This window comes from Delphinapterus leucas, chromosome 18, assembly GCF_059928025.1.
Source record: "Delphinapterus leucas isolate spDelLeu-1000000601 "Yukka" chromosome 18, BTC_Dleu_Yukka2, whole genome shotgun sequence".
NCBI lineage: Eukaryota > Metazoa > Chordata > Mammalia > Artiodactyla > Monodontidae > Delphinapterus > Delphinapterus leucas.
The window spans coordinates 73,167,743-73,178,967 of NC_143146.1; the positions used below are offsets into that span (position 1 = coordinate 73,167,743).

General features: G+C 45.9%; 1 protein-coding gene across 1 annotated transcript in view; it reads right to left on the reverse strand.

Moving 5' to 3' along the window:
- Nucleotides 1–692: 692 nt before the first annotated feature.
- Nucleotides 693–11,225, reverse strand: part of POMP (proteasome maturation protein) — a 68,163-nt gene continuing 57,630 nt past the window's right edge. Inside the window, exons 7-8 of the mRNA XM_089899297.1 lie at nucleotides 5,159–5,190; nucleotides 693–827 (exon numbers count right to left, since the gene is read on the reverse strand). Coding sequence (XP_089755423.1) covers nucleotides 801–827; nucleotides 5,159–5,190 — 59 coding nt within the window. The 3' untranslated portion in view covers nucleotides 693–800. The remainder of the gene's footprint in view (nucleotides 828–5,158; nucleotides 5,191–11,225) is intronic.

Consider the following 11,225-nt stretch of genomic DNA (forward strand, 5'->3'; position numbering starts at 1 on the left):
GGACCGGGGCACGAACCCGCGTCCCCTGCATCGGCAGGCGGACTCTCAACCACTGCGCCACCAGGGAAGCCCTAAAGTGTTTTTTAAATAAATAAATATTTGTGAAGTCGTCACAACGTACAAGAACTTCAGCTCTTACTGTTCCTATCAGCCAGCTGTTTGAGATGAGGAAGTGATTCCTCACGGTGGTTATGATAACTGTCTTCTTAAGCTTGAAAGAACTAGTCCCCTCCTTCCCAACCCCCATCCTACAATAGAAAATGAAGACAAGGGAATTCCCTGGTGGTCCAGTGGCTAAGACTCCACGATCCCAATGCAGGGGGCCCGGGTTCGATCCCTGGTCAGGGAACTAGATCCCACATGCTGCAACTAAGAGTTCAGATGCCGCAACTAAAAGATCCCACACGAGGCAATGAAGATCTTACGTGCTGCAACTAAGACCCGATGTAGCCAAATAAATAAATAAATAAATATTTTTGAAAGAAAGAAAGAAAGAAAATGACGATGATATCTGAAGGCCATTTCCTAGCAGTTCCATACTTACAAATGATGGATTACACCACCAGCTGAATGCCAGTGGAGCAGTCAGGATAGAACAGGTTAGGCTGCTGTAACAAACACCCCCCAACACACACACACACACACACACACACACACACACACACACACACACACATCTGGGGCTTAATACAATAAAGGTTTATTTGCAGCTCATACTACATGTGTAGTGTGGATTGCAGGATTTGGTGATGGGGGTGTGCCTCTCATCGTAACCATCCAGGGGCCCGGCTGCTGGGTTGCTAGAAGATCGCTCTAGGGAAATGCTTCTGTGATAGCAGAAGAATGGGAACAGAATTGTGCGTTAGCATTTAATATTGCCTCCTGGAAGTAACATATAACTTCCATCCACATTTCATTGGCCAACACAAGTCACACGATAAGCCTAACTTTTAAAGAGAAAATAAAATACAAACTTAGCATGTGCCCAGAGAGGAGGAAAATTGGACTCTTTATTTAGGTGCAGCCCTAATGGCTAAGACATTGAGTAAAGGAAATTTAATGTCAGAAACAGGATCTCGTAATCATAAAAAAAAAAAAAAAAAAAAAAAAAGGAGGCCCCCTTTAACTGTGTGGATCTCAAACTAAAGGCCTGCTTGATGAATGACTCAAGACTGATGACAGGTATTGTTTCGGTAAGTAGGTGTGTACAAGAGGTACAGCCAGATGGAGCTGGTGTGGCCAGTGAATATAGAGACAAGGACCGAAAATCTACTGTGCAGCTACCAGTTTAAGAACTTAACAGCTGAAGCCTGAAGTCGCCAGATGCACGTAGGCCCTGCAGCCTCAGAGGAGTGGCATATGTGGACGTTAGGAAGGGGAGAAATTGGAAACTATTTTACCCACAACCCTGTGACTCAATGAAACATGTTTCTTAACGAAAGCAACCGTGTAATAGGCAAAAACTCAGTCCTGGCAGACTTCGGGATTAGGCGGCAACCTCTCCACACAGGACTTTCAGACTTTGGCCTTGATCTTTGACTCACTAAATTTCCAAAATCCCTGGTGTTTCTCTATGACAGAACACTGGGACAAAATGACCTCTCATTCCTGATAAAATTTAACTAACACTTTTTGTGAAATAAAACAACAGGCAGGACCAGGAATATGGGAAGAAAAATGGGAGCTCATCTTGAGAGGTAAATGTTCATGGCACTGTCCATCCCCAAGGGCTTCTCCCAAAAGGAGGATATTGTCTGTAGGGCCCAGATTTCTCTGTAAAATGGGAACACTGTTGTCTCTGATGAAGCTGGCGAGTCATCTGCCATCCATACCAATCTCATTTGCACTCTATAACCCCTCTAGAAAGTATAAAGCACACTTTTAAATCTCAAAACAAGGACTCGGTTTGAGTCAAGCAGGTTGACAGCTGAGAGGCTAAGGTTATTAGCTGGACCCATCTTCCTGTTGTTCAGGGCTTTCTGCTCTGCAGCTGTGAGAGATGCAAAGCTTCTTCGGTTACTGTGGGTACAGATCCAACGTGCTCCAGAACGGCCAAAAGACAGCACGACAAAGAGCTATAGTCTCTGACTACTCAGTGTGTTCCTCCTACAAGCAATATAGGGTTCACCTGGAACTTCCTCGAAATGCAGACTCTCAGGCCCTGCCCCAGACCTGCTAAACCAGAATCTGCATTTTAACACAGTCCCTGGGTGATATGTACGCACCCTAGTTTCAGAAGCTCTGTTCTCCAGAGTTTTAAACTACCCATGAAAGATGCCTTTGCTACCATCTTCAATTGAACAGAATTAAAAATCAAGGCCAACTTTTCCCAGCCTGCCTTCCTTTCCCATCTTGTTGTCAAACAGTCAAATTGACACCAAATGCCCAGGTAATAATTCACCTGCCTCAGAGCCTTTCAAAAGAGCTGGTATTTGCATGAACGGAACTGCCCTTACTTTGGACAATTCCATTTCACTATGTCCCTATAAAAACTAAAAGTATAATTTTTTTCTTTAAAAAATCAGTTTTAAATACTTGCTTCTATAAGCTGTACACTTATTTCTCCCAGACTATTAATTAGACACACACATCTGACCATTTTATTTCTAACTATCTCTTCCCCCTCCACCAACATCTGCCAAGTACAAACAGGGATAAGTGACAGTTTACACAACATGCGCAGGTATTTCTATTTACAGGGATTCAATGGAATGTTGTCTTTTTCATTTGCTTTGTTTGTTTTGCTTGAGACTAGCTGGGCAGTCTGGACTATGTCCTGCTTTGCTATATTCATCTGGTCTAGTTGAACATCCATATCCGAAGGCATCAGTAGAAAGCTGAGAGACACCACCTGGCAAGAAATCTCCAGTGACCTATTCTCTATTTTCTGAAAGTTCTGAACCAGCACAACATGTTTACCTTAAAATGTTAATGCTTAATATCCGAGCAGTTTAATTTGAAAATAAGGTTTTATTGTGCTAAAGAAAATATCATCATGATGTATGGGTTAATTATGTCTCCACCTGCTTTGGGAACTTAAGTGAAGCAAGTAGACAGACGTTAAACTCAAGGAGTCTGCATTAAAAGGACATTTTGCTTTTCATTAGCATTTACTTCTCAACACAAAACTCCATTTTCTGCCCTCAAAAGCTGAAGTAGGTACAGCTGATGCAAAAGCGTATTTTAACATGATTGGTGGCAACCCAGACACTAAGTTCGCTGGAGGATTTCTATGACACACTGTTCTCAAAAGCCTTTAAATAATCTCTAGTAAAACAGAAGAGGGAACATTTCCAGGTGACAATGGGGCTGGAAGTGATATGACGTTTGTACGTGATGGGCTACTCATTTTTCTGAAATAAAGAATCTTGTGAAAGGAGGAATTATGACTAGTATTTACAACAGATTTTCATAAACATCCCCAAATTCCAGGCACAAGACAAAAGGCATGACTCAGATCACAGTAGGTGTGATGGCCGGGGAAGTGGTCCTGGGGAAGATTGCTTCCCTGCTGCCTGAGAATAGCTCTGGGGAGATTTCTGTAGGAAGCTGATAATGGGCTATTTCATTCGAGGATCACCAGTAAAAATCTGGTTTTGATCAAGAGCATTTCCTTAGCTAAAAATGTCATGTTTCCAGACCTTGATTTGATGTTTTAGTAGATCACGGCTGAAAAGACTGAGAACTTGAAAAAACAATATGAATGATTGTGATGTTTTAACCTGTGCTGAATCCATGTGATGAGATTATCTTGATGGGTGTGGCTTGAGTTCTCCTCCACGCTGTGGTTTTTAGGGGGCTGAATGTCGTGTCTCCGTGAAATCTCTGCAGTCCCACTTGTAGGAGGCATTCCTGGGAGTGCAGGAGGCGGTGCTCACAGGAGTTTGCTTAAAAGCTCACACTCTGAGGTCCCACCTGGTCTGAGGTGGGCTTAGGAGTCTGCATTTTTATAATATGGTTCTGAGGAGGTGAGCTTCAGAACAAGTTTAGAGAAAGGCTGACTACAACCCAGTTAGTTCCTCATCTTTAAGAAAAAAATCCATATTAAAAAAACAGAAAATAACAAGCGTTGGTGAGAATGTGGGGAAATGAGAAGCCTTGTGCTCTGCTGGTGGGGATGTTGAAGGGTGCAGCTGCTGTGGAAACCAGTACGGAGGCTCCTCAAAAAAATGAGACATACAATTACCATATGATTGGACTTTCCTGGAATCCAGAGGTTAAAACTCTGCACTTTCACTGCAGGGGTCACGGGTTAGATCCCTGGTCGGGGAAGTTCCGCATGCTGCAAGGTGTGGACCCCCCAAAAAATTACCATATCACCCAGCAATCCCACTTCTGGGTAGACACCCGAAGAGTTGAAAGCAGGGTCTCACAGAGTGAAAGGCAGGGCCACAGTCTCAGGTCCACCCCTTCCCTTCTGCTCCTCTACTCAGTTCCCAGAGATTCCCAGCGAGGAAGCAGTAGAGCTGTCAGGCTCCCAGGATGTGGGCCTGGCTTGTTGGGATTTCCTCTATCACCTCAACCCTTTCACCCCGAGAGAGGAGTGCACAAGGCTTTGGAAAATGCAAAACAGCTTCTCCTCCCAAACAGGCTAGAGATCCGTATTCTGGGATGGTCAGAGTCAATTCCACGGTCTAGGGGGAGAGGTGGACCTCAGAGAAGTGTTTGTCCCGGGGAGCTCACACAAACTTCAAATGCAAGTTGATATTTTAAATTCATCTTTAAAAGATTTCCATGTTATGTCACAAACACATTTTTCTTTTTTTCTTTTTTGGTCTTGGACAAAATTGACAAAAATGTCCCTATACCATAGTTCACTTAAGTTTTACAATTACATCACACACACACACACACACACACACACACACCCTTATACATATCCACCAATGTATATATACATCCACATACACAGTATTAATACCACATATATATATAAACACACATTTAATAACTACATCCTTAATTAATCTGGTTTCATATGTGTATCTATATATACATCTATTCATGTCTATAACTTCAAAGAGGTGATGGTAGGGAGTGGTCTTTGGAAGAAAACCCTGACATATGAATGCAATGTATTTTCATTACGCATCACTGGGTGAACAGATTGGACTCATTCCTCCTCACAGAACTTACTGCAAAATGCAAAAGAGCTCACCTTCTCACAGAGGTTAAAAGGAGCCTGCTTTCCTAAAAAAAAAAAAAATTAAAGAAAATGACTCCTAACAACAGAGGACATACAGACAAATGTAAGTCATGAAAAAGAAATGAATGTAATTTGACATTAGCTTCAACTGAGAATTAAACATTAACAGTCTGGGGTAAACACATTCTAAGCAAAGACCCAAATTCTACCTAGCAGCCATCTAGGAAATGTCCTAAAGTAGTGCACATGGATCAGAAGGATCTAGACCAGTTCTGCTGCCCAAGGAGGGTTCTGAACCTGCTACTATTTGCCCAATCAGCCAGCCTTGGGTTTGCGGGACAAATCTAGTTTAGACCTTGAATCCCAGGGCAGGTTTGGAGTAGTTTAGGGACTCCTGGAGAGAGGGTAAATTAGTCTCTGTCGAATCTCTTTGTTTTAAACCGATTTCAGAGCACAGAGCCCAACTCAGCCCAGATCTCCCCAGGTCCGCATAAGAAGCACCCAGTGGAGTTCCAGAACCCCCTCATGCCCCGAAGCCTTGAACCTTGACCAAACCCAGAGAAAATGACAGTGCAGCCTGGTCTTGCCAGGCGAGAGCTCCGGTGTGTGGGCTTCACAGCCGTCTCAAATTCAGGCCAAGGCTCCCTGGGGGCTTTCATTAGACTTGGTACCCAGCTCTGCAGGATGCAGATTCTCCTGTGATGTCTACTGCAGATAAACGCTCCCAGAGGAGAGCGGAGACAGGCACCGCTCTGCCGAGGCTCCACTGTGAGGCGACAGAAGGCAAGGGATGGATTCGAGAGCTATACGCTGCCACTGTCCGGCACTGGAGTCTGAAGAGGTTTTCTTCTAAACCTTTGAGAGTTTCCTGTACTCACTGTGTAGGTTGCGTATTTGGATCTTTTCTTAGGGAAACATATAGGACTCTTAGAGGAAACAGGACAGACATAAATATACTAACTTTTTGTTGAGGCTGTAGGTTCTGTGAACAATAGCGGTTGCCAGTATGAACAGAACAACTGAGAAATGTGTTACTTTTCTTGTATAAATATTGCAAACATAATCTCTATGTTTTCTCCGTATCTGTTTCCAAAGAGCTCAAAAAGCTTTTCAGATAGTTTGTAAGAGGTTCCCAACCCACCAGCTGCGCCAAGATTAGTGTGGGAAAGCTTGGTCCAAGGCAGCTGGAGACCCAGTCTTCCTCTACATCTTCCCCCAAGGTCACTGTCCTGCAAAATCCGGAAAAATTATCATAGATCTTTAACTGGTGCCTCTTGGATGGCGTGTTGCATTTAACGATGAGGCGAAGAGAGATAAAGAGATTCTCGTGGCTGGAGTTATCTTTGGTCATAGGACCTAGATTTCCCAAGGGCTCCATCATCAAGTCCTCCCCAAAGTGGCCCATGACAATGACAAGTTTCAGTCCAAATATAACTCACTCCTCCACCTGCTCTGTAACAAGTTTATTTATTTTATTTTTTGGCTGCACTGTGTGCAGCTTGAGGGATCTTAGTTCCCCGACCAGGGATCGAACCCAGGCCCACAGCAGTGAAAGCACCGAATCCTAACCACTGGACTGCCAGGGAATTCCCTGTAACAACTTTAGAGCGAGGGTTTTCTTCTACTTTTTTCCTATTCCCCGTGGTGGAGTGACCCACATAGGACATTTGCTCAATGAATAGTCAATTCTCAATTAAACTCACTCCAGTGTAATTTTCATTTCTGTAGTTTTGATGACCTGAAATCGTTCCTTAATTTGTACAAGGGTAGGCAGAGAGAAAGTGAAACTGTTTGGGGGCCGCTGGGAGCTTGGGCAGGGAGCTAAGTTTGACCTAAGAACCACAGAATCAGGCACAAGAAATGTAGCTTTCACATTTATTTGAGCCTCTGTGCCCGTGGACTATTTAAGGAAGAGCTATCAGGTGACAATGAACAGGTAAGTCCCATAAGAGGGACCTTAGAGCCCACCGGGTCAGACCATTTGCCTCCACTGAAGCCTCTCCAGTGATGGTCACTGTTTATTGTAAGAAGATAAGCATTTCAAGGAAGCTTTTACCTATAAGGACAGCCTCCTGGATATGCTACCAAAGTGGTCTTCCCCAGAAGAGAAATAAAGGAAAGGTGGAGGGCATGTGTCCTGGGGCTGGCTCCCCACGAAACAGACGGGAATGCGATGGAGATCTGGGAGCAGGACGTTTACTGGAAGGGCTCTGGGTGGACCCCTGAGGGGGAGTGGAGGACTGGGCAGAGGGAGAAGCAGAGCAACAGGGGCCTTAGCTAGTCTCCAGGAAGCTCTGGAGCCTGGACGGCCCTTCAGAGTTGTTCAGTCCCTCTTATGGACTGAATCGTGTCCCCCGCAACTCACATGTTGAAGCCCTAACCCCTAGAACCTTAGAATACGACTGTATTTGGAGGTGGGACCTCTGAAGAGGTAATTAAGATTAAATGGGGTCATAACAGTGGGGCTCTAATCCAATGATTGGTGTCCTTATAAGAAGAGGAAGAGACGCCAGGGGTGGGTGATTAGAGAAAAGCCCATGTGAGGACACAGCAAGAAGATATCCATCTACAAGCCAATGCTGAAACCGTGCACCTCAGATTGGGACTTGAACCCACGCGGCTGGGACTCGAACTTGGCCGAAACCCACAGTCTTCCAACAGAGATCACACACTTTAATGAAGCTCAGGTTCTTGATGTCTCATCGCAGAAAGAATTCAGCGAGAGACAAAGTGATAGGTAAGAAGTGGATTTATTTAGAGACTGTGGGCCCTGCCCCCTTCCCTCCTGTTCCATGTTTGTAAGTCATCCAGTCTGTGGCACTTTGTTTTGGCAGCCCGAGCAGGCTGGTACACACCCCCTTGGCCAGTGCGTGGATGGGAGTGGTCCCCGGGGAAGGGGTGGCCTGTCGGGTGAGGAGCTCCCTCCCCATGAGGCATTTATTTCAGAGGCAGGGCTGGGTGCTGCGGGCTCTGGGGTGTGCACCACAGCACTCTCTACAGCAAGGCCCCATGGCGGTCCCGTGAGCCAGGTGAAGGCCTGGGACGATTACGAGGAAAACAGTGCAGGGGATGAGAAGAGTATTACAGGAATCATCTCAGTGACCTGCCATCATATCAAGGCTATAAAATCTTGAATAAGTTTGCATTCATAAAACAGCACTTCAGAATCCAAGAGATTGTAAAGATCATCTCATCAAGCCCTGTATTTGAAAGCTGGGGGCAAAGAGGCTCAGAGACGTTGAGACTCTCCGAAGATCTGAAGGCCACTGGAAAACCCAGCTGGACCCAGGACCCTGGCTTCCCAGGGCTCTCTCCAACATGCCTGGTCCAGCTAAAACCAGTTGTATAGTCCCCACAACTATAGTGGCTCTAAATACAGGGGGATTTGGGGGGTTTTTTTTGTTTCTTTTGGCTTCACCAGGTCTTAGTTGCAGCATGTGGGATCTTTAGTTGCGGCACGTGGGATCTAGTTCCCTGACCGGGGATCGAACCCAGGTCCCCTGCATTGGGAGTGTGGAGTCTTAGCCACTGGACCACCAGGGAAGCCTCTCTAAGTACATTATTTATTTATTATTATTTTAAATTTATTTATTTATTATTTATTTTTGGCTGTGTTGGGTCTTCATTGCCGCGCGTGGGCTTTCTCTAGTTGCGGCAAGCGGGGGCCACTCTTCGTTGCGGTCCGGTGGGCTTCTCATCGCAGTGGCTTCTCTTGTTGCGGAGCACGGGCTCTAGACGTGCGCGGGCTTCAGTAGTTGTGGCTCGCAGGCTCAGTAGTTGTGGCTCGCGGGCCATAGAGCGTAGGCTCAGTAGTTGCGGCTCAGGAGCTTAGTTGCTCCACAGCATGTGGGAATCTTCCCAGACCAGGGCTCGGACCCGTGTCCCCTGCACTGGCAGGCGGATTCTTAACCACTGCGCCACCAGGGAAGTCCCCTAAATATGGTTTTTAATTAAAGGTCCCGGCTTGAAAATAAAGACAAATGTAAACTGCACTGTCGGTAAACTTGGCAGTGTGATTCACAAGCTACGACTGTGTCCCAATGAGGAAAACCCCGGAGACCTCCGTGCTCACGGCCCAACACGCTCTGACTGGCCCCAAACAGCAGGAAATGTGGTGTGAACTGCTTTTGGTGAGTTTGCTCCAGGTGGGAGCAGGATGGAACAGACCTCTTTCTTTGCTTGTCTCACCGGCCCCCGCCCCTCCTCCCCGCTTCCTTCCCTTCCCTCTCTATTCTATCACATTACCTGGAGTAATATCTTCAGTGATAGGATCTCACTGTTTAACCTAAGCGACTGGAGTTTCAGTCCAGAGATAACAAAACGAAAGTGCTAAATACCTAGTGGCCCTCAATAAATGTTCATTTTCTATTTTGCTGTAATATTTTCATAATATCTCCTTTATAAATAGATGGTTTTGGGACTTCCCTGGTGGTGCAGTGGTTAAGACTCCGTGCTCCCAATGCAGCGGGCCCAGGTTCCATCCCTGGTCAGGGAACTAGATCCCACATGCATGCTGCAACTAAGAGTTTGCATGCCGCAACTAAGGAGCCCACGAGACGCAACTAAGGAGCCCATGAGCCGCAACTAAGACCCCGCACAGCCAAATAAAAATAAAATAAACATTTAAAAAATAAATAAATCAAATAAATAGGTGGGTTTTTTTTCTTCTGTAGAGATTTGCCCAGAATAACTAAGACATCCTTACCAAATCAGTGCATCCCAAACCCTAATGTTAGAGACTCTGGCCAACTTTCAGGCTTCCTCACAGAAATTCCTACAGAATGCGCTGATGTCATGAGCAGGCCCAGTTGGCTGAAAGCAGCAGAAAACCACGACTCAAGTGACTTAAACAGTAATGAATGTATTTTCCAACGTAAAAATAACTCCAGGGCCTGAGTAACCCTCTCAACAAAAGAGCATTTTCCTAGACGAAATATGAAGGGCATCACTTTACAAAGCAAAGAGCTGATAAGCTGGTCACCGACGCTCAGGCCAAAGTTGAGGGAAAGTCTGAATCCAGAGCAACAAGGGGACTCGGCCACTTTGCCCCAGGGCATCTGCTGCACAAGCAAAGCAAGAACCCATGGGCTTGGATTCCAGGGGGGGGTCTTCCCGGAGTCCCTCCTATAGGCTGATATTCCAAAGCCCCCACCCCCACCCCCACCCCACCCCCATCCCCGTCAAGGTAACTGTGAACCAGAGATAAACCTTCCCTTTCCGCACAATCCTAGCGTACCTCGAGGAAGGCTGGGTGTTGACTACGGCTGGAAGAGAAAAGAAGAAATAGAAAAAACTGCCAGGGAGGAGTCTTGGCTGCAGCCCCACCTTGGTTACCTTGGGCAGATTTGCAGGCCAGGTTCCCTTCTGGGATATCAAGCCAGGTGTGGGGTTTAAGGTGGTCTTGACTGGTGGAGCCCCTGGGCACCTGGCAGTAGCAAGTGCAAATCCTGTAAGGAGGAAACACCTCTCTCCCAGGCCTCCGGGAAGCCTCAGATTCCATTTTTCTAGGGCAACGACCTCTGCATAAAGACTAATGGCATTCAGGAAAACAAAGCTCCATGAGAAGAAACCAACAGAAACAAGAAACAGCAGCAGTAGACCTACACAAGCTTTGAAAAGCTCATCAGATGTAAATTGTAAACCAACTATGCTGCAGTTTCAAGAACTAAGCAAAAGTCCAGAGGAAAGCCTGCTCCACTGTTAAATAGTTCAGCAAATCAACGATTCATTCAGGGATCTGAATTCTTCCCATCTCTCCACCTTGCCCACTGTTGTCAGTGGCTTGTTTATCCTCTACTAGCTCTCATTATGGTCACAAGATGGCTGCAGCAACTCCAGAGCTCACAACCGCACAACTTCCAGAGACAAGAAAAGGGAGGGTGTGTTCCCATGTAGCCTCTTTGAACAGTGAAGCAATCTCACAGACTTCTCCGGACACTTCATGTGTCAGGATTACATCACACACCCATGGCTAAAGTAATTACAGGGGAGGGAAATGGCTGGATTAGATCAGTAATGATTCTATTTATGGGACAAGAGATGGTAGACCTACCTGAGGGCTTGTGGAGGAGGATAAATA